This window comes from Juglans regia, chromosome 7 (genome assembly GCF_001411555.2).
Source record: "Juglans regia cultivar Chandler chromosome 7, Walnut 2.0, whole genome shotgun sequence".
In the NCBI taxonomy this organism is placed as follows: Eukaryota; Viridiplantae; Streptophyta; class Magnoliopsida; order Fagales; family Juglandaceae; genus Juglans; species Juglans regia.
The window spans coordinates 12,608,823-12,633,098 of NC_049907.1; the positions used below are offsets into that span (position 1 = coordinate 12,608,823).

General features: G+C 38.4%; 2 protein-coding genes across 2 annotated transcripts; both read left to right on the top strand.

Moving 5' to 3' along the window:
* Nucleotides 1-546: 546 nt before the first annotated feature.
* On the top strand, nucleotides 547-1,586 carry LOC108992631 (Werner Syndrome-like exonuclease). Its single transcript, XM_018967231.2, has one exon. The coding sequence runs from the start codon at nucleotides 703-705 to the stop codon at nucleotides 1,333-1,335; it is 633 nt and encodes a 210-aa protein (XP_018822776.1). The 5' UTR covers nucleotides 547-702; the 3' UTR covers nucleotides 1,336-1,586.
* Nucleotides 1,587-13,683: 12,097 nt separating this feature from the next.
* Nucleotides 13,684-14,325, top strand: LOC108992630 (Werner Syndrome-like exonuclease). The gene has a single exon (XM_018967229.2). It carries the CDS (start codon nucleotides 13,684-13,686, stop codon nucleotides 14,323-14,325), a length of 642 nt encoding a protein of 213 aa, XP_018822774.2.
* Nucleotides 14,326-24,276: the final 9,951 nt, after the last annotated feature.

A 24,276-nucleotide genomic window follows, 5' to 3' on the forward strand; every position in this document is an offset into this window, starting at 1 on the left:
ACTTCAAATCAAAGATGGCCCAGTTTAGTGGAAGTTAGGACTAAGTAAAGTGAATATTTATCAACCCAGTTTCCGTGAAATGTTCCATTCATTTTTCTTTGTGAGATAAGAAACTCAGATTTAATTCCCTAGCTAGCTCATGTACTTTTGTTAGGAAGATTGTTTCCACTGGAGTTATAATGGGAAAAATATAAAAGCGACAAAGACAGAGAGTGATCTGAACTGTTCCACACTTTGGGGTTATGATTCATACGGTGCTGCTCTTTTCTTTAAGAAAGTTATGAAATGTTGAGAGGTGTGAATCTCTAATTGGTTGGTGTAAAAGTTGGACTCTTTGTATAACCATCATCTATCATGGATAGACATATACAGATAGTGGTTCATGTCTGCCTAATCTGCTATCTGTATCGGGGTCTTTACGAATTCTTCTACATTTATGAATAACTTTAAGTACATCGAATGAAAGCCACATCTTTGAAAAAAACAGTGTACGATTGAATTCACAGAAGTTAAAAAGCCTCAAGTAAAACATATTCCAATGAAGAAGCCTCAAGCAATCCATATTCTAGGAAGCAACTCTTTTTGAGTGAGAGTAGTGAAGTCGATTTCAACTCTATAAATATACCCATTTGTTCTGTATATTTTTCAGACCAAACCTTTACGGAAGAATCTCATATTCATCTCACCAATTAGTAAATAGCAATGTTTACATCTAATTACAGCAATTCCACCATAACTTTCAATCCCATCACCTCCAAATACTCGATCAACTTTGCCGGGAAAACCATAGAAACAACCGTCACAGACAAAGCTAGCATCGTAGATGAATGGGTTCGGGAAATGCTTTCAATATGTGGCGGAAAAGCCGTGGTTGTGGGCTTAGACATTGAATGGAGGCCGCATCCGATACGTTCGATGAGCAACAAGTCGGCGACGCTTCAACTTTGCATAGACCAAAAGTGCCTGATCATTCAACTATTCTACCTGGACTACATCCCACAATCCATAAAGAGCTTTCTGATGGACTCGAACTTCACTTTTGTGGGGATTGAGGTAGCGGATGACATAGCAAAGCTCCAGAACGAGTATGGACTTGGGTGTAGCAAAAGCGCGGATATCAGGGAGCTGGCAAAGACACAGTGGCCAGGACGGTTTAGAAGGCCTGGGCTGAAGGACCTGGCTTTGGAAGTTGTGGGTCTTTATATGAGGAAGCCCAAGCATGTGTGCATGAGTAACTGGGAGGCACGGCTGCTCACCGAAAGTCAAGTTGAATACGCTTGCATCGATGCCTATGCCTCTTACAGGATTGGCCACAAGCTTCTCCATGAGATCTGACCTTCCTTTCAGCCTTCCGACCTTCCTTACCTACACAGTCGGTTTTTAAATGTCTCTGGTTGTTCACTTGCACGTTAAAAATTATATTGTGTTTTCCTAAACGAGGACCTACTACTACTCACGGCCTTGCAAGGCTAAAACTTGGGGAAACCTCGATATGTTTAATTTGTATTTATTATGCATGTGTGTGTGTTTGTTGGGGTGTTTTGTTTTACTTCCTATTTGCTTAATAAGATGTTGTCTTGGTCGTGCTTAATGTTTTTTCAGAACTATGTAGAGAAGGGATCTGTCAGTTTGTGTGACCTAAGCCCAAGGGTATAGGTAAATCGAATTCCAACGAGTTTTGCGCATGCATTTGGAACGTGGGAAATCAATTTTAGTAGTGGTAGAAGAAGACTAGAAGTAATAAATAAGCCCACAAAAAAAACAAATAATAATAATAAATAAAATGAGAGAATATCAAGGCGTCCACCCAACCTGTTCCCTTACTATGTTAGGGGAAGGGCGAGGTTTAGACTTATTTGGCTTAGCAAAAGCCAGCAAAGTCCATAAAGAAGATAGAAGGCAGCACTTGCGAGACTCGCGCCTAGCTTTTCGAAAGACAAGACACTTATACTCCACGTTGTGTTTGGATAGTAAGGTATTTTCAGGTATTCTATGAATAATAGTAAAAAAGTAATAAAAATGTAATAATAAAATATTGAATAGTAGTGAATAATAGTTAAAAGCATGTGAAAAGTAATAATAAAATAATTAATAGTAGTCAAATATTCTGAGAATATTTGAGATATTCACAATATCCAATAACAACTTTGACATTAACTTAGTCAAATGTCGGTGAAGCAAAAAATATAACATTGGATTAGCTAAACTCATCCAAGAGACTATTGAGCTACAATAAATTAAAAGCAAAAGTCATACTTGACGAGGCAGTATTCACCAATCGAAGGCGTATTTTATTACAAAATATTCTGCAACGGCAGGAACCTTTTCCCCTCTTGAATGGCGAGACTCTAGTATTCTGGCTTTCTCTCATTTCCTTATTTTCTCTCATTTTCTCTCCCTTTCTTTCGAGCCCACTCCATTTCTCTCCCTTTCTCTCATAGAGCTTGGCCCGACACTCCCTTTTTCTCTCTCTTTTTCCATTTCCTTGTCCATTGTGTGATTTCATCTCTCTCAGCTTGGCTCAAGAACCAAACGGCAGTTAGGACAATCGGTTTGCACCGAGAATTGACATTGAAGATGTCCCTATGATGCTTGGAGAGGATATTCGATTTTTGCCCTAGAGTGCCTCTTCGAGGCTCTTTATTTTGATTTCAATATATGCTAGGGTAAAATCTCCACCATTGGCAGTGCTTACCGCATTGGGGGAAGCGCTGCCACCATTGGCCAATGAGGTGGCAAGGGTGGAGACTGTTCGAACTTATGCAGGTAAGTGTATTTTTATTTTTTGGCAAAAAGTGCTTATGATTTTAGTTTTAGATTGTGTTCAATTTTCCGTTTTGAGTTTGCTTGTTTTGTAAAAGAAGCCGAATTGTTGGGTTCGCTGGTTGTCCTCTTTAGTTTTTTATTATTCTTATTTTTTGTAGACACAGAAAGTAAGTTGTATGTCAACATTTTTATTGAATGAATGTGTTATGAGCCGTCAAGTGATCAAACCCTAATCCTTAGGGTTGCTGTCTGAAGCCTTATGGGCCGGGTTATTGTCATATGGGCCTGCCTAGGCTTTAAACACCAAAGTCCATCTGAGTCTTATTTCAGTTGGTTCCAGATTGTATTTTCATGGGCCACATTGAGTTAGTAATTATTTGCATGTATTGAGTGAGTTTCCTTAGTGGGTTAGTTATAAGTTAGTGGATCTGTGTTTATTGAGTCCGTTGGTTAGTATTTGACTTAGTCTTTGTTTGATGTCTATTTATTTGTTAATCTTGAATGGATGAGGTATTCCAGTTTCCAGAATAGTGTTAGTACAAAGTGGAGGCCAGGCCCTTCAAAGTGCCTACATAATTTACATTTCATTATCATAGATTTACATAAGCCATAACAGTGGTATGACAGCCGCGTTCCCACGCCATGGCTGAGGGTACACGCAATACTCAACTGGCAGAAGTGGTTTCCATGCTAAAAGGGGAGACTGTGCACCTGCGAGAAGAACAAGGCAAGCAAAAACACATGTTGGAAGCCGTGTTGCAACTACTCAACGACTTGGTAGCCAGCTGGGAGCAGTTAGTAGTATAGACAAGTAATCCACAAACGGGACAAGGATCATCCAATACAAAATGTTAGTTAAAAAATAATCCATTGTTTGAAGGAAAAGGGGGGCATACATGCTAGGATCCTTAGATTGGATTTTTCCAAGTTTGATGGGTCAGAACCTATGGAATGGATTCTTAAGGCTAACAATTCTTTGAATACTTTGAGACACCTAATGATCAAAAATTACAGATTGTCTTCTTCCATATGGAAGGGAAGGCATTTTCTTGGTATTCTTGATTAAGGGATTTCGGTCCTATAGGAGGTTGAGAGGATTTTATTGCAGCACTTAGGGTGTGTTTTGGGCCCTCAACTTTTGAGGATCCAATTGGGGCATTTACCAAATTAAGACAAACAACCACGGTAGAATAATATCAAAATGAGTTTGAGGCTTTATCAAATAAAATTAAGGGGCTTACGAATGAATTTTGTATTAGTACTTTTATTAGTGGCCAAACCAAAATCAGTTGAGATTGTATCAAGTTTAAGCATAGTTACCATAATTTTTAGATCATCCCTTATATTCCCAAGCTACTTGCACCACCACCAATACTTAGATTACCACCACAACCAGCAAGACCTGAAAACTGAATCCCTACCAATACCTATAACCCAAACAAAAAACCTACCATTCCTATAAAAAGAATCATCTCAACCCAAATGCAAGAAATGAGGGAGAAGGAACTTTGCTACTATTGTAATGAAAAGTTCCATCTTGGTCACAAGTGTAGTAGACCCAAGTTATTTCTGTTGGAAGGATTAGAAGGGGATGAAGGTGAGGAAGCCGAGCCTAATGAAGGGAATTTAGCAGTCATAGAATCAAAGGAGTTGAAGGGGAAGATAAGGGGATGGGTGAACTGCTAAGCATTTCACTACATGCCATGGCATGTTCATTATCCCCTAAGAGCACTGGCATCAGTCTCTTCAAAACGAATGGATCTTCAAAATTTGATGAGGTTTGGGGTTAAAATGCTAGCATTGGATTCGGTAAATCACAAAGCTTTAACTTTTAGCTACAGTATATTTACTTTTATCTTCATATTTAAAGACCCACTGTTCAAAGTCTATCCTATTATTTTATTACAAAATCCTTCCTCCAACCGCCTCCTCTCTTTTCGCCCGTGATTCCGTTTCTTCTCCGAGACCCTTTCTCTTCTTCTCCCATTTCTTCCCTCCCAACAGCCCATGAATCCATTTTAACATTTTTCCTTTTTCTTTTAATCTCATTCATTTCCTTCCCCATTTCTATCTCCCATCTCTTCTCCACTTGGAGTGTTGAACAAGTAGGTGAAAACCTATCTCCAGTCCAGTTCAAGGTCCATTTTCGTCGAACATGACCCAAGACATAGAGTTGAAGGTGCTCCCAGCTCACTCTAATTCAGCTTCTTCCTCTCCTCCGTCAACTCTCCACTGTAAGATCATCATTTACATTCCAGTAAAGTATATGATATGTATTTTGGGTCTAAATCTCTGTTCTTCTTAAATTTCTAAATTGGTTAGTTGGGTTTGATTGTGTTTTTCATACTCGAAATTCGGAATTGAAGTTTGAATGTCTGATTTGGATTGGGCGATGTCTGTATTTTATGGCTATGGGTAATGCTTCAGATTTGAAGGAGATTGCGTCTCTTATTGAGACTAGTGCATATGCCCAAAAGGTCCGATAAATTGTGCGTATGCCCAGGAAATCTATTATCTTCTGAAGGTAACATTGGAGGCCTTATGATTTTGGTTCTTCTTGAAGTTCCTGTTCTTGATAAAATGGCTGCTTTCCTTTTTTTTTTTATTATTAAAAATACTTCAACTATTGAGAATTGGTTACAGGACGATGTACATGACATGGAACATCCACACTTGCATTATATGGATCCAATGTATGAGTAACTTAGACACACTTGCATTAACAGTGACCTTTCATCTTCACTTATTCATTAAAGTTAGTGCAAAAAATAAAGCCAGCTTATTTTGGTACAAACGCTGCTAATTTTCCCTGAAGTAGAAGCAAAATATGGATCTTGCTTCGCTTCTGTTTGATGGGAAACTGGCAGTTTTCTAAGACTTTGAGATGTTCAGGAACCATAATAGGCAGGTATACAAGATAAACTGCTACAAGAGGCTGATGAGTTGGTGTACTATTAACAAATGAATTAATGGGAGCGTTATATATAGATATCCATAAGCTTCAAAGATTTATATTCAACATAGAATAAAATAGATGCTTGTTGTTGGGTATATTTAGATGCTTGCTAGTTATATTGTGTGATGGCCTAATTTTGTGTGATGATAGCAGCTTAATGTTGAGTTAATTCTTGAGCTTGTTGTGAAAGATCTTGTTGCTGTCATGCAGTTGCTGGCATTTTGGACATTTTCTTTGTTGCTGTTTTTTATTCTATTCAATGTTGGAACTAGAGCAGTTCCTAGAAAGAAGCAAGATCCCCCAAACTACATCAACGAAAAACATTCAGACAAAGAGGTCCATGCACATGACTACGGTTTGCCAAAGTTAACTATGTCCATAGAAACACATTGTTGTCTAGGCTCTTTGGTGCTCATCTTTCAAACACCAATGAAGATCAAAGGAGGCTTCAATATCTAATTAGAGCACATCGACCTTAGTTTATGGATAGAATCTCCATGCTTGTTAACTTCACCAACTTCGCTTCTATATTGGTATCTGTCATATTATTTTCACTACAATTATATGGTAGGATGGCTAAATTATACAGGATATAGAGACAAAGTTCCAATTTTATGCATTGGTCAATGACAGCGAGATAAGAATAATCCTTAAATAATCAACAATAAAAAGGGATTGCAAAACATGAAAGAAAAAATTAAAAATATTATTATTAAAAAAATAATATTATATTATTATTTTGATGAATCCAATGACTAATCCAATGTAGAGTTATGGATAATAAGATTTTAGATATATGAAAAACATGTAATTTTCATCAAAATTTGAAGATGAATTTGATGAGTCCAATGCTAATGTTCTAAGACTATGAGAGTTGAAAGCTTTATTAATCATCAAAAAGTTTTGATTCTTATTGGCACAGGTAGCACGCATAGTTTTGTGGATCCGTATGTAGTAAGGAAATCAAAACTACTAGTGGGGGAGAGCCAATTGATAGTTAAAGTGGCCAATAGGGATAGCCTACCTTGCCAAGGTTACTGTTGGGCAGTTCCTATTCATCTACAAAATTTAAGGGTTATGGCTAATCTCTATTGATTAACTTTAGGAGGTTGTGATGCGGTTTTAGGAATGGATTGGTTGCGAAATTTGGGATCAATTTTATGGAACTTTTTTGACCTCACCATGCAGTTTGATTTTAGGGGTGCCAAAGTTAAATTACAAGGGTTACAACCACCAGTTGATGCATTAGAGGAAGTGGAACATGTTCCCAATTTAGGAAAGGGGTCTATAAAGAGAATATGGTTGCACTTGATAGGTGAAGAGATGATGTAGATTGAGGGGGAAATGGAGAAATGGAACCTGTTTTGGAACAGGTTATTAAGGGCTTTGAAGATGTGTTTACTGAGCCTCATGGCTTGCCTCCACCTCGGAGTCATGACCATAAGATTGAGCTGTTGGAAGGAGCAAAACCAACTTGTGTACGCCCCTATAGATACCCATACTATCAAAAGGCAGAAATAGAAAAGCTGGTAACTAAGATGCAGAATAGTGGCATAATTAGAGGAAGCCAAAACCCCTATTCCTCTCCAATGTTGCTGGTCAGGAAGGCAGATGGAAGTTGGAGGATGTGTGTGGATTACTGTGCACTCAACAAAAATACAGTGAAAGATAAGTACCCTATCCCTAATATTGATGAGTTGCTTGATGAACTTTATGGGGCATAAATTTTTTCTAAATTGGATTTGCGTTCTGGTTATCATCAAATTACAACGCATGAAGGGGATATACATAAAATAACATTTAGAACTCATGATGGTCACTATGAATTTATGGTGATGTCTTTTGGGCTTACTAATACCCCATCAACTTTTCAAGGAATGATGAATGAGGTTTTTAAGCCGTACTTAAGAAGGTTTGTCTTGGTCTTCTTTGATGATATTTTGATTTATAGCAAATATTTGAAGGAACATGTAAAGCATTTGCATACTGTTCTAGAAACTTTGAGGTCCCATCAGTTTTATGTAAAGAAATCTAATGTGTGTTTGGATGTCATGAAGTGGAATATTTAGGTCACTTAATTTCCCAAGGAGTGAAGGCCGACCCCCATAAAATTTCAGCTATGCAAGAGTGGCCACTGTCCAAAAATTTGAAGGTCTTAAGGGGATTTCTAGGTTTAACAGGATATTCCAGGAAGTTTGTGACAGATTATGGAGCCATTGTAGCTCCATTGACTGCTCTATTAAGGAAGAATGCTTTTGTTTGGTCAAACAAGGCACAAGAGGCCTTAGAGAGGCTTATAATTTGGAGCACGGTTCCAATGCAAAAACTGCTGCTTGAATTGTGGAGGATGGAGACTTATCTAGTTGTTAAAATTCTTATCTATTTATTTCGAGATTCTGTTGCTAAGTTGATAATTCTTTCATAGTTTATTTCCTAAATTATAGCATCATATGTAATCCTTTTAATGTCGTGGCAATGGAAGGAAGAGGTAGTTGCCATTTTTTTGTTGACCAATTTGAGGTTGGAGAGATTCCATTTACAGAGAGATTTTTTTTTTTGTCTTCCCTCTTGGAAGTTGATGTGAGGTTGGCTTTGGAGGATTGCATTAATTTAGTATTAGAGCAAGGTTTCCTTCATCAAGAAATTCGGTGTCTCATGCCTGTAACCCACAGTGGTAATTCTTACAATATGTAGAATAACCAAAACCCAAACACTGACCTACCCCATCTAGAAGAACAGTTCGCCCAACTCCCATCTGTCCTTGAGTAGATTAATCATAGGTTGGATGCAATGGACGAACGTCAAACTCGAGATGAGTTTGGATATCAAAATAGGAGGGTGCGTGGGCCTTTTCAGGAGGATGTAGTGAACGATAGTGAAGAGGACGAAGAGGATGAGGAATATAGGGAGAGGGACAGGGGATTTGGTGATCGTGGAGCTCACTTTGGGCGTAATGGTTGTGAATTTCCTAGGGGACGGGGAGGGCGTGACATTGACCATCACCCTTTTGATGAACTAACTAACAGGATGAAGGTGGATGTCCTAGATTTCTTTAGGAAGCTGGACCCCAATGCTTTTGAAGATTGGTTAACGACCATTGAGGATATTTTGATTGGTTCGCTGTGTCCGAGGATAGAAAAGTTTGTTATATCCGTATGAAATTAAAAGGGCATGCATGAGCTAGTTGGCATAGCGTGGAAGAACAATTATGTCGTACTTGACGTGTGCCAGTGTCTAATTTGGAGGAAATGAAGGAGCAGTTGAAGGAGAAATATTTGCTTATTGACTACGAACAAATGATGTTCGAAGAGATGCGACAATTGAGGCAAGGATCATTGATTGTCGACCAGTATATAGACCGTTTCCATGAGCTGACTATCCGTAGTAAGATTGTGGAAAACGAGCAGCAGACTCTTGCTCGTTACTGCACAGGTTTATGTAGTGAGCTACGCAAAGAAATGTTGATCGCGCGACTCGTCAACGTTGAAGAGGCTTATAAATTGGCCTTACGTGTTGAGAAGCAAATGGGGCCTTCAAACGGGAGGCGAGTGGCATCTATGGATCCTAGGTAGGAGCACGCACCAACTTACTCATTCCAAAAACCACCCTTACCAAATGACCAAGGTAGAAACACTGTGGTGGGAGACCAAAAAGGGAAGGCCAAACTTACGGGCGACGAGCCACAATTCTACAAATGTAAGGGGTTTGGGCACTTTGCTATGGTATGTCGTACGAGAGATAAAAACAAATTGGCCTTTGTGTGTGAAAGAGAAATCAGAATGCTTGATATAGTTGAGGGGATCGAGAAGCCGATGAAGTTGATGGTGATGATGTAGAGCATTTGGGTGCAACTGACCTGCCTAGTTTTGTGATCCATCGAGTCTTAACTAGCACTAAGAAGGAGATCCAAGATGATTTTGATTGGCGGTGCACCAATATTTTTCATACCCGTATGGAGCATGGAGGTCATGCGTTGAATGTCATCATTAACAATGGCAGTGGGATGAACGTAATTTCTGGGGATGCAATGGATCGTTTAGGTTTGAAAGTTGAAAAGCACCCTACTCCTTATTGAGTAAGCTAGGTTAACGAGGACAACCCCATCTTGGTGAAGCATTGTTGCCTAGTGAAGTTTTCATTGGGAAAAAAATATATGGATGAGGCCTGGTGTGACGTGTTCCCATGACCATTTGTCACATGTTATTGGGACGACCTTGGCTCTACGATAGGAAGGTGTTATATGATGGGTATGCCAATTCTTACTCCTTTAAATTTAAAGGTTGGAAGTTTGTTTTAGACCTTTTGTAGATTTCTGAATTTGAAGTACAAAAAAAAAAAAAAAAAAAGATGTTCCAGTATTGACTATTTAGCAGTTTACTCAAGCTCTAAAGGAAGAGCAACTGGTGCTGTTGGTGGTGAGCCGTGAGACAAAGCAGAATGATGGTCGTATCCCCATGGAATTTATAAAAATGCTAGAGAAGTTCCAGGAAAAGCTACCGCCAATACGAGATATGCAACATGCCATTGATTTAATCCCAAGATCTTCTTTGTCGAACTTACCACATTATCGTATGAGCCCCATTGAAAATGAGGAACTTAACTGACAGATTCAACACTTGCTAGACAGTGGTTTCATCCGAGAAAGGCTTAGCCCTTGTGCCATACTAGTCCTACTTACACCCAAGAAGGATAAAACTTAGAGGATGTGCGTAGATAGCCGAGCAATTAACAAGATAACGTTGAAGTACTGATTTCCTCTTCCTCGGCTTGACGACATGCTAGATTTATTGAGTGGCGCATCCATATTTACGAAAATCGATCTTCGTAGCGGGTATCACCAAATTCGAATCCGTCCCGGTGATGAGTGGAAGACAACATTCAAGACAAAAGATGGCTTATTTGAGTGGTTGGTCATGCCTTTCGGGTTAACCAACGCGCCAAGCACATTCATGCGTGTTATGACGCAAGCACTCAAACCCTTCTTGGGCAAATTCGTAGTTGTCTATTTTGATGATATTTTAATTTTTAGCCATTGCTCGCAGGACCATTTAAACCATGTACAGTAGGTCCTAGAGACGTTGAAAAAAGAACAGTTTTATGTGAATCGTGGCAAATGTTTTTTTATGAAGAAGCGGGTGTATTTTCTGGGATTTATTATTTCAGACCAAGGAGTTGAAGCCGATCCTACCAAGGTCCAAGCAATTAAATATTGACCAGCTCCTCATAATTTTTCTGAAATACGAAGCTTCCATGGGCTGGCTACATTCTATCGGCGCTTCATACGGAATTTCAGCACCATCATGGCCCCCATTACCGAGTGTTTAAGATCCAAAGTTTTTATGTGGACTGCAGCTACCGACAAGGCATATGTCGAGACAAAAAAAAAAAAAAATGGGAGAGGCTCCAGTTTTGAAACTGCCAGATTTTTCCAAAATGTTTGAAGTCGCATGTGATGCATCGCATGTAGGTGTGGGAGGAGTACTCAGCCAAGAAGGTCATCCTATCGCCTTCTATAGCGAGAAACTCAATGAGGCCCGTCGGCAGTATTCAACATATGACATGGGATTTTATGCTTTGATTCAAACTCTCAAACATTGGCGTCCTTATTTAATTCATAGAGAATTCATTCTTTATACTGGTCATGATTCATTGAAGCATTTGAATGCTCAAAGTAAGTTCAACGCGAGGCATGCTCGTTGGATGGATTATCTACATCAATTCAAATTCGTCATCAAGCATAAGTCAAGAATTGAAAATAATGGAGCCGATGCCTTAACCAGGCCACACTTGCTGGTTGTGTCTTCTGTTAATACTATGGGATTCGACAACCTTAAACAACAATATGCTGCAGATGAAGACTTTGGTAGTATTTGGGGTAAGCTAGCGGATGGCACGGACATAGCTAAGATTGAGTTTTCTATCAAGGATGGCAATTTGTTTCATGGCACTCGACTATGCATCCCGTGTGGATCTTTCCGAGAATTTTTCATCACGGAACTTCATGAAGGGGGATTGGAGGGACACTTTGGTTATGATAAGACATTTGCTATAGTCTCCGATCAGTTCTTTTGGCCTCGACTGAGTCGCGACGTGCATAAAGTGGTGGCTCGTTGTCGGATTTTTCAAATAAACAGAGGCACTAAGCAGCAAGCGGGTCTCTATACCCCCTTTCCAATTTCAGATAGGCCTTGGCAACACCTTAGTATGGCTTTTGTGCTTGGGTTACCCAAGACACTGCTGCAGCATGATTCTATCATGGTGGTTGTGGATTGTTTTTAAAAAATGACTCATTTTATTCCTTGTCACATGGCTTTTGATGCTTCCAAAACAACATCACTATTTTTACAAGAAGTGATCCGACTACATGGTGTTCCAGCCACCATAGTGTCCGATCGAGATGTCAAATTCATGAGTTATTTTTGGAGGACTTTGTGGGCAAGAATGGGAACGAAGCTACTGTTCTCATTTCCTCCTCAAACCAACGGTCAAACCAAAGTTACCAACCGAAGCTTGGGAAATTTATTGAGGTGTCTAGTAGCAAATCATGAGGCAAGTTGGGACTTAGTATTGCCATAGGCAGAGTTTGCTTTCAATTACTCTATTAATCAATCCACTGGTTGCACACCATTTGAGGTGGTCTATGGTTTTCGACCCCACACTCCTTTGGATCTCCACTTTTTGACGTTACCTTCTAGACCAAGTGAAGCTGTGCTGAATTTTTCTAGTTACATGAAGGACATCCATGAAGAAGTAAAGGACATCCGAGAATTCATCAAAACTTGCCGGAGTCAAGTTCTTCCTAGTGGCTGGCCATTGATGCAAATTTGGAGCACGGTTCCAATGCGGAAACTGCTCCTTGAATCGTGGAGGATGGAGACTTATCTAGTTGTTAAAATTCTTATCTATTTATTTCGAAATTCTATTGCTAAGCCGGTAATTCTTTCCTAAATTACAGCATCATATGTAATCCTTTTAAAGTCGTGGCAATGGAAGGAAGAGGCCGTTGCCATTTTTTTGTTGATCAATTTGAGGTTGGAGAGATTCCATTTATAGAGAATTTTTTTTTTTTTTTGTGTTTTCTTCCCTCTTGGAAGTCAACGTGAGGTTGGCACTGGAGGATTGCATTACCCAGTTTCCAATTACATCTTTCTTTTCCTTGATTTCTCTCTCACTCTCCCTTTGGCTCTCTTCGTTACCCTCCTTGGATCGTAGTGTTTGGCGTTAGGATAAACCTGGTTTTTCATTATATAAAGGTAGAGGTAAGGAGAAAGGTGGTGAGAAAAAAAAGGAAGAAAATCAAATGGAGGTGACGAAGAGGATCAACGACTAGACATCCCTCCTGCATGGGCGTCAAATCGAAGATGCCCATGCTTAGTGGAAGTTAGGACTAAGTAAAGTGAATATTTATCAACCCAGTTTCTTTTTGAGATAAGAAACTCAGATTTAATTCCCTAGCTAGCTCATGTACTTTTGTCAGGAAGATTTTTTCCAATGGATTTATAATGGGAAAAATATAAAAGAGACAGAGACAAAGACGGAGAGTGATCTGAACTGTTCCACACTTTGGGGTTATAGGAAGAAAAGAATGTATCGGGCAATTATGAATTATACTGTTCCACACTCTTTTCTTTAAGAAAGTTATGAAATGTTGAGAGGTGTGAATCTCTAATTGGGTGGTGTAAAAGCCACATCTTTAAGTACATCTTTAAGAAAGTTAAGTATTCTTTACATTTATTAATAACTTTAAGTACATTGAAAAAAAGCCACGCCTTCAAAGAAAACAGCGTTCGATTGAATTCACAGAAGTTAAAAAGCCTCAAGTAAAACATATTCCAATGAATCAAGCAAAGTTGATTGAGAGTAAAGTCGATTTCAACTCTATAAATATACCCATTTGTTCTGTATAATTTCCAGACCAAACCTTCACGGAAAAATCTCATATTTATCTCACCAATTAGCAAATGGCAATGGTTACATCTAATCGCAGCAATACCACCTTAATTTTAAATCTCATCGCCTACAAGTCCAAATACTCGATCAAGTTTGCCGGGAAAACCATAGAAACAACCGTCACAGACGAAGCTAGCATCGTAGACGAATGGGTTCGGGAAATGCTTTCAATATGTGGCGGAAAAGCCGTGGCTGTGGGCTTAGGCGTTCATGAATGGAGGCCGCATCCGATATGTTGGATGAGCAACAAGTCGGCGACGCTCCAACTTTGCATAGACCAAAAGTGCCTAATCATTCAACTATTCTACCTGGACTACATCCCACAATCCATAAAGAGCTTTCTGATGAACTCGAACTTCACTTTTGTGGGGATTAGGGTAGCGGAAGACATAGCAAAGCTCCAGAACGGGTATGGACTTGGGTGTAGGAAAAGCGAGGATATCAGGGAGCTGGTAAAGAGGAAATGGCCAGTCCGGTTTAAAAGGCCTCGGCTGAAGGAGCTGGCTTTGAAAGTTGTGGGTCTTTATCTGAGGAAGCCCAAGCATATGTGCATGTGGGAGGCACGGCAGCTCACCTCAAGTCAAGTTGAATACGCATGCACCGATGCCTATGCCTCTTATAGGATTGGCCACAAGCTTCTCCATGAGATCTGACCTTCCTTTCCTCCTACCGACCTTCCTTTATATCACACATGCTTTAATTTGTCGTTACACAGTCGGTTTTTTTATTTCTCCGGTTGTTCCCTTGCGCGTTAAAAAATTATAATGTGTTTTCTTAAACGAGGTCCTACTACTACTCACGGCCTTGCAAGGCTAAAACTTGGGGAAACCTCGATATTTTTAATTTGTATTTATTATGCATGTGTGTGTGTTTGTTGGGGTGTTTTGTTTTACTTCCTATTTGCTTAATAAGATGTTGTCTTGGTCGTGCTTATTGTTTTTTCAGAACTATGTAGAGAAGGGATCTGTCAGTTTGTGTGACCTAAGCTGTAACACCCCGACCCTGAGGGTCCGGAGAGTTAACTCATAAAACCTGATAATCAACTCTAACAAGGCTAGAGTACTTCCAAATTCAAGAATTTATCCATTTTCCCAAACCTCAAATCGAACGTATATACTTCAATTAAATAAATCAAATAAACTCATCTATCCAATATTCAATCCAACAACCCAAATAAAATCAACTCTTCTTCATGTCTCAAATAACAACTAGAAATAATATAACATTAACATAAGTATCCACAAACCGTCTAAATCCATTGAAGCAAACTTAAGAAAGATAATTAACCTCCAACACCAATACTAATATCATGAGATACCCAACAACAAAATAATGCTAATCTTCTCCATAGACTCTATTACTGATCTTCAGCTGAGCCATCGATGTCATCTGAAATATTATGAAGATTAACGGGGTGAGTTATCAACAACTCAGTAAGCAGAGAGCATATACTAGCATGTAAACATGAGCATTTATAACATTTGATAAGCCGAACAGAACATTTACTTTCAGAATGTAGAAACAAAACTTGTACAAAAACATTAGAGCGAAATTTTCAAAAAAAATGAACTTATTCCAAAAATAGAATCCGTTGACATTTCTAAACTGAAACATTATAATCTTATCTTCATTTAATATCACATCGGGACAATACCATGTTTAACCCCCGTGGTAGGGTTATAAACCACCATTATACCCGTGGCTGGGCCATATTCCATGTTTCACCCCCGTGGTAGGGTTATAAACCACCATTATACCCGTGGCTGGGCCATTTTTCATGTTTCACCCCCGTGGTAGGGTTATAAACCACCATTATACCCGTGGCTGGGCCTTAACAGAAACAGAACGGATTTCATCGAAAATCCGGTTACAATCATATACAGAATCAGAACATCATGCCAAGATTCTCAGATGATACCTCATATCAAAACAAAACATTGAAAGGCTTCAGATCATTTCACATGTTCGAGATAAACATAAACAAAATATTCTCATTTGTTCATAACAAAACTTCCAGATTTTCATATTCGCTCTTTTACATAGTTCAGAAATAAAGTACACAAAACTTGCTCATGTCTACACTAGTCATGACAGAAAAACATTTTCCTTATATAGAATTTATGCATATGCAGAATAAACATTTGAGGTTGTTTTCAGATCATCTCTTTCAAAAATAAACACATTTATTCTCAAAGTCAACCTCCTTTCATTTATTTTATGCAAAACTAGTATATAAACCCCGCTTACCTGGACTTCTTAGCTTTTCAGAAATTTCTTCAAAAAATGTTGAGTCGACTAATAATCGTCACCTATAAAAAAATAATCACACAATTTCCGTAAGTTTTCAACCAATTACGGATTTCCATATTTAAGCCTAAGCTTCTAAAATAATCTATCTTAATTTCTCAAAACTTAAAAAAATCCTCATAATCCCAAAGTATATCATTACTTCATAAAATCACCAATATCCACCACAACCCACGTCATACACAAAACACCAATATTTAAACCCGAACAGCCAACAAATCTCATAGTCTAAACCAATCATACTAACAACTCCATCACCCAATCCAATCAACCCCGTTACTCCTCGGACTCAGTCCGGCAAAACCAACCAGCAATTAAAATACAGTGTAATGTGCTAGTGCAAAAATACATTAAATTCACGAGAATTCTTTGAAAAAAATACTTACATTGCTATATAATGATTTCCGAAGGATCACGAAACTGCAAAAAGGCGACGTCTGAGCAACACCACAGTGTAAAATACACTGTGGCCGTGGGTCACAAATACCCACTTTTCAACGGAGACAAACGAAGACCCCAAAATGATAGGGTAGGGCCTAGAGAGGTCGGTGAAGCCAATGGTGGTGGTGGTTTGCCGTGGATGACGGCGCAAATGGTGTTTTAAGGCCAAAAACGTACAAATCGTAAATGGACTTGGTGGGGCTCCACCGGTGACGGATCGAAGCTGGGGTTGGGTCCAAAGGGTTGCCAATAGGTCAGGGATGAAGTGGTAGGAAGATGGTGGCAGGTGGTGGAACGACGGCGGCGCAGCGGCGGAAAGAGTGCCGCGGCTTCGTGGGTCTCGTGGTGGCTAACGGCGGCACAAGGGAGGCTAAAAATGGAGGGGTAGCTTCGTCGGCGGCAGGGGAAGCGGAGGGGCTGGGCGGTGTCGACCACCGCCGGCGGACGACGGTGCTGGGAGGGAGAGAAGGAAACGGGCGGAGGAGAGGAGAGAGAGAGATCGCGCGGGAGAGAAGAAACCGAAGGAAAATAAGGAGAAAAGAAAAAAGAGAAAAAGAAAAGGAGAGGAAAGAAAAAGAGGGGAAAAAAATGAGGTCCAATCCTCATAACTTGGGTCACGAAAATGATCCAACGGAAACGATTTTAAAATCACAAATTAAATAAAATAATTTAAACGTAATGGTAAAGTCAAATTGAAATAATTAAATCACCCAGTGATTAATTTAAATATTATAAGCAATTTAAATGCATAACATTAAATAAATATCAAGAAAGCATACAATAAAATAATTTTCACCAAATTAACAAATTAAAATCATAGAAATAAACTCACTAAAAATCCAACCAATTTTAAAATAAGAGGATAAATTTTTGAATAAATAATAAAAATCCTTCAGTAAAAATTACACTAAAATACGGGGTGTTACATCCTTCCCCCCTTAAAAAAATTTCGTCCTCGAAATTTGTAAGGTCAAACATCACGCTAAAGTAGGATGCCAGATACAACTCAAAACACGCTCGAAAAGACCATACCAACAACAACTCCCAACAAGCATGAGTAATGTTCTCTCAAGTCTATTTTCATAGGCAATTCCATCATACTCGTAATAGTCTCCCAGTGGCACATCACAACCAGTATTCTTAGGGTGGCAATACTATCCAAAATCTCATCTTTCCACAAGAGCCTTTACACAACATCCAAGGAATCACAATGATTATTACTATTTTCGTAACACGATCTGCGCTAACCTCAATCGACTCTTATGTTAAAACTCACAAACCTTAATTGAATTCTACAAGTTGGTAACCTATTAGCCACTTCCAAAGTTAACCATCAATAAACATTTCCATCATCCAGACCTATTATCTCAAAATCAACAAGAATTATATCCTAATTCCGCACCACCAAAAGTTTAATCTCTAATTCCTTAAGATCAGCATAAAGTTTGAATCCTTAAATATAACACAACATAATATCATTGAGTACGAGGTAGCTCAACGCCTACTAACCAAAAAAAAACTCTCACCACATTTGGTAGAAAATTCTTTATCTCCAAAACCATGAACTATTACACACTTTCCTCAAACTCACCAAGAATTAATTCCTGGATCTGCACCAACTATTATCCTTAAATCTGCTATGGATCTAATCCCAAAACCTACCACTAAAACCTCGAATTAATAACAATTATTATCCAAATTGGACCAATATCTTCAATCCTCAAAGAAATAATCCCCTTAACAATTCTTATATCAATAACTCAACTTCGATCAATCCCATAATAATGGTCACATACTATCCAATCTCCAAAATAAATCAAGCTAACACACCAAGCCTGCAGAAATAAAAATTCCAATCTCATTATAAATCAGTCCTTCAAATTGCAATTCTAAGATCTTAAATTATATAAGAATCAATTTCCGAAATCTGTAAGATCGATGAACTTATATCCAATAATAAAACAATTGACTCCCAAAGCTTTCAAAATCTATAACATTAAATGATAACAAATCATTTCTTAAAGTCTCTCGTAAATCTACCCTTAAAAGTTTGTTGAACTTACAACTTACTATTCTAAAGCCTCATGTCAAATCTCCACGAAATCTAAAACCTCAATTATCCTACTCCCCAAAGAGATCACCCAAACCAAACCGTTCCCTTCATGCCTCAAGATTACAAAAACAAACCAAGTCGATAAAAGTTCAAACCTACTACACTAAATATTTATACCTAATAATAGCATTCTTAGTCGTACCATCTTCCTGCCATAACTTAATCTTTAACCCACTTTTCAGCTTCGAACGAAACGAACAAAATAAAGTAAACTTAATAAATAAAATAACATAATTCCAATTCAAATAAAACAAAATAAAACAAAACCAAATACATTCAAGTTAAATAAAAAAAATAATAATTTCCAATTAAACCTTTAAACTTTTCTGGTACTGCACACATAGTTTTACCCATTCTTAGTCATATCATTAATCAGCACATATAATCATTCCTACCATCTAATATTGTAAACCCGACATCGCTCTAAACTCTCTTTCGTCTTTAGAAATCTAACCTCAAAAATCTAAACCTTAAATTAATCTTATAAAGATTATCTCCTATAGTCCACCAAGTAAGCTTGTCGGATCTAAAATCCCTAAACCTCAAAATCTCGAAACTCAATCATAAAGTCTGTAAAATCTAAACCTCAAATATCCACATAATCATCTCTTATTCTTTAAAATTCAACACCTCAAATCTGAAGTTTCTTCTTAAACCCACAGATATCTAAACCTCCAAGGTTTATAGTATGCAGAATCTCTAACCTGTCTCTGATACCATCTGTAACACCCCGACCCTGAGGGTCCGGAGAGTTAACTCATAAAACCTGATAATCAACTCTAACAAGGCTAGAGTACTTCCAAATTCAAGAATTTATCCATTTTCCCAAACCTCAAATCGAACGTATATACTTCAATTAAATAAATCAAATAAACTCATCTATCCAATATTCAATCCAACAACCCAAATAAAATCAACTCTTCTTCATGTCTCAAATAACAACTAGAAATAATATAACATTAACATAAGTATCCATAAACCGTCTAAATCCATTGAAGCAAACTTAAGAAAGATAATTAACCTCCAACACCAATACTAATATCATGAGATACCCAACAACAAAATAATGCTAATCTTCTCCATAGACTCTATTACTGATCTTCAGCTGAACCATCGATGTCATCTGAAATATTATGAAGATTAACGGGGTGAGTTATCAACAACTCAGTAAGCAGAGAGCATATACTAGCATGTAAACATGAGCATTTATAACATTTGATAAGCCGAACAGAACATTTACTTTCAGAATGTAGAAACAAAACTTGTACAAAAACATTAGAGCGAAATTTTCAAAAAAATGAACTTATTCCAAAAATAGAATCCGTTGACATTTCTAAACTGAAACATTATAATCTTATCTTCATTTAATATCACATCGGGACAATACCATGTTTAACCCCCGTGGTAGGGTTATAAACCACCATTATACCCGTGGCTGGGCCATATTCCATGTTTCACCCCCGTGGTAGGGTTATAAACCACCATTATACCCGTGGCTGGGCCATTTTCCATGTTTCACCCCCGTGGTAGGGTTATAAACCACCATTATACCCGTGGCTGGGCCATTTTTCATGTTTCACCCCCGTGGTAGGGTTATAAACCACCATTATACCCGTGGCTGGGCCTTAACAGAAACAGAACGGATTTCATCGAAAATCCGGTTACAATCATATACAGAATCAGAACATCATGCCAAGATTCTCAGATGATACCTCATATCAAAACAAAACATTGAAAGGCTTCAGATCATTTCACATGTTCGAGATAAACATAAACAAAATATTCTCATTTGTTCATAACAAAACTTCCAGATTTTCATATTCGCTCTTTTACATAGTTCAGAAATAAAGTACACAAAACTTGCTCATGTCTACACTAGTCATGACAGAAAAACATTTTCCTTATATAGAATTTATGCATATGCAGAATAAACATTTGAGGTTGTTTTCAGATCATCTCTTTCAAAAATAAACACATTTATTCTCAAAGTCAACCTCCTTTCATTTATTTTATGCAAAACTAGTATATAAACCCCGCTTACCTGGACTTCTTAGCTTTTCAGAAATTTCTTCAAAAAATGTTGAGTCGACTAATAATCGTCACCTATAAAAAAATAATCACACAATTTCCGTAAGTTTTCAACCAATTACGGATTTCCATATTTAAGCCTAAGCTTCTAAAATAATCTATCTTAATTTCTCAAAACTTAAAAAAATCCTCATAATCCCAAAGTATATCATTACTTCATAAAATCACCAATATCCACCACAACCCACGTCATACACAAAACACCAATATTTAAACCCGAACAGCCAACAAATCTCATAGTCTAAACCAATCATACTAACAACTCCATCACCCAATCCAATCAACCCCGTTACTCCTCGGACTCAGTCCGGCAAAACCAACCAGCAATTAAAATACAGTGTAATGTGCTAGTGCAAAAATACATTAAATTCACGAGAATTCTTTGAAAAAAATACTTACATTGCTATATAATGATTTCCGAAGGATCACGAAACTGAAAAAGGCGACGTCTGAGCAACACCACAGTGTAAAATACACTGTGGCCGTGGGTCACAAATACCCACTTTTCAACGGAGACAAACGAAGACCCCAAAATGATAGGGTAGGGCCTAGAGAGGTCGGTGAAGCCAATGGTGGTGGTGGTTTGCCGTGGATGACGGCGCAAATGGTGGTTTAAGGCCAAAAACGTACAAATCGGAAATGGACTTGGTGGGGCTTCACCGGTGACGGATCGGAGCTGGGGTTGGGTCCAAAGGGTTGCCAAGAGGTCGGGATGAAGTGGTAGGAAGATGGTGGCCGGTGGTGGCGCGACGGCGGCGCGCGGCGGAAAGAGGCCGCGGCTTCGTGGGTCTCGTGGTGGCTAACGGCGGCACAAGGGAGGCTAAAAATGGAGGGGTAGCTTCGTCGGCGGCAGGGGAAGCGGAGGGGCTGGGCGGTGTCGACCACCGCCGGCGGACGACGGTGCTGGGAGGGAGAGAAGGAAACGGGCGGAGGAGAGGAGAGAGAGAGATCGCGCGGGAGAGAAGAAACCGAAGGAAAATAAGGAGAAAAGAAAAAAGAGAAAAAGAAAAGGAGAGGAAAGAAAAAGAGGGGAAAAAAATGAGGTCCAATCCTCATAACTTGGGTCACGAAAATGATCCAACGGAAACGATTTTAAAACCACAAATTAAATAAAATAATTTAAACGTAATGGTAAAGTCAAATTGAAATAATTAAATCACCCAGTGATTAATTTAAATATTATAAGCAATTTAAATGCATAACATTAAATAAATATCAAGAAAGCACACAATAAAATAATTTTCACCAAATTAACAAATTAAAATCATAGAAATAAACTCACTAAAAATCCAACCAATTTTAAAATAAGAGGATAAATTTTTGAATAAATAATAAAAATCCTTCAGTAAAAATTACACTAAAATACGGGGTGTTACATAAGCCCAAGGGTATAGGTAAATCGAATTCCAACGAGTTTTGCGCATTTGGAACGTGGGAAATCAATTGTAGTAGTGATAGAAGAAGACTAGAAGTAATAAATAAGCCCACAAAAAAAAACAAATAATAATAATAAATAAAACGAGAGAATATCAAGGCGTCCACCCAACCTGTTGCCTTACTATGTTAGGGAAAGGGCGAGGTTTAGACTTATTTGGCTCAGCAAAAGCCAACAAAGTCCATAAAGAAGATAGAAGGCAGCACTCGCGAGACTCGCGCCTAGCTTTTCAAAAGACAAGACACTTATACTCCACGTTGTGTTTGGATAGTAAGGTATTTTCAGATATTCTATGAATAATAATAAAAAAGTAATAAAAATGTAATAATAGAATATTGAATAGTAGTGAATAATAGTTAAAAGCATGTGAGAAGTAATAATAAAATAATTAATAGTAGTCAAATATTCTGAGAATATATGAGATATTCACAATATCTAATAACAACTTTGACATTAACTTAGTCAAATGTCCATTGGATTAGCTAAACTCATCCAAGAGACTATTGAGCTACAATAAATTAAAAGCAAAAGTCATACTTGACGAGGCAGTATTCACCAATCGAAGGCGTATTTTATTACAAAATATTCTGCAATGGCAGGAACCTTTTCCCCTCTTGAATGGCGAGACTCTAGTATTCTGGCTTTCTCTCATTTCCTTATTTTCTCACATTTTCTCTCCCTTTCTTTCGAGCCCACTCCATTTCTCTGCCTTTCTCTCATAGAGCTTGGCCCGACACTCCCTTTTTCTCTCTCTTCTTCCATTTCCTTGCTTATTTATTGCCCATTGTGTGATTTCATCTCTCTCAGCTTGGCTCAAGAACCAAACGGCAGTTAGGACAATCGGTTTGCACCGAGAATTGACGTTGAAGGTGTCCCTACGATGCTTGAAGAGGATATTCGATTTTTGCCCTAGAGTGCCTCTTTGAGGCTCTTTATTTTGATTTCAATATATGCTAGAGTAAAATCTCCACCATTGGCAGTGCTTACCGCATTGGGGGAAGCGCTGCCACCATTGGCCAATGAGCTGGCAAGGGTGGAGACTGTTCGAACTTATGCAGGTAAGTGTATTTTTATTTTATGGCAAAAAGTGCTTATGATTTCAGTTTTAGATTGTGTTCAATTTTCTGTTTTGAGTTTGCTTGTTTTGTAAAAGAAGCCGAATTGTTGGGTTCTCTCGTTGTCCTCTTTAAGTTTTTTATTATTCTTATTTTTTGTAGACACCGAAAGTAAGTTGTATGTCAACATTTTTATTGAATGAATGTGTTATGAGTCGTCGAGTGATGAAACCCTAATCCTTAGGGTTGCTGTCTGAAGCCTTATGGGCCGGGTTATTGTCATATGGGCCTACCTAGGCTTTAAACACCAAAGTCCATCTAAGTCTTATTTCAGTTGGTTCCAGATTGTATTTTCGTGGGCCACATTGAGTCAGTTATTTGCATGTATTGAGTGAGTTTCCTTAGTGGGTTAGTTATAAGTTAGTGGATCTGTGTTTATTGAGTCCGTTGGTTAGTATTTGACGTAGTCTTTGTTTGATGTCTATTTATATGTTAATCTTGAATGAATGAGGTATTCCAGTTTCCAGAATATTGTGAGTACAAAGTGGAGGCCAGGCCCTTCAAAGTGCCTACATAATTTACATTTCATTATCATAGATTTACATAAGCCATAACAGTGGTATGACAGCCGCGTTCCCGCGCCATGGCTGAGGGTAGACGTAATGCTCAACTGGCAGAAGCGGTTTCCATGCTAAAAAGGGAGACTGTGCACCTGCGAGAAGAACAAGGCAAGCAAAAACACATGTTGGAAGCCGTGTTGCAACTACTCAACAACTTGGTAGCCAGCTGTGAGCAGTTAGTAGTATAGACAAGTAATCCACAAACGGGACAAGGATCATCCAATACAAAATGTCTGTTAAAAAATAATCCATTGTTTGAAGGAAATGGGGGGCATACATGCTAGGATCCTTAGATTGGATTTTTCCAAGTTTGATGGGTCAGAACCTATGGAATGGATTCTTAAGGCTGAACAATTCTTTGAATACTTTGAGACACCTAATGATCAAAAATTACGGATTGTCTTATTCCATATGGAAGGGAAGGCATTATCTTGGTATTCTTGATTAAGGGATTTTGGTCCTATAGGAGGATGAGAGGATTTTATTGCAACACTTAGGGTGGGTTTTGGGCCCTCAACTTATGAGGATCCAATCGGGGCATTTAC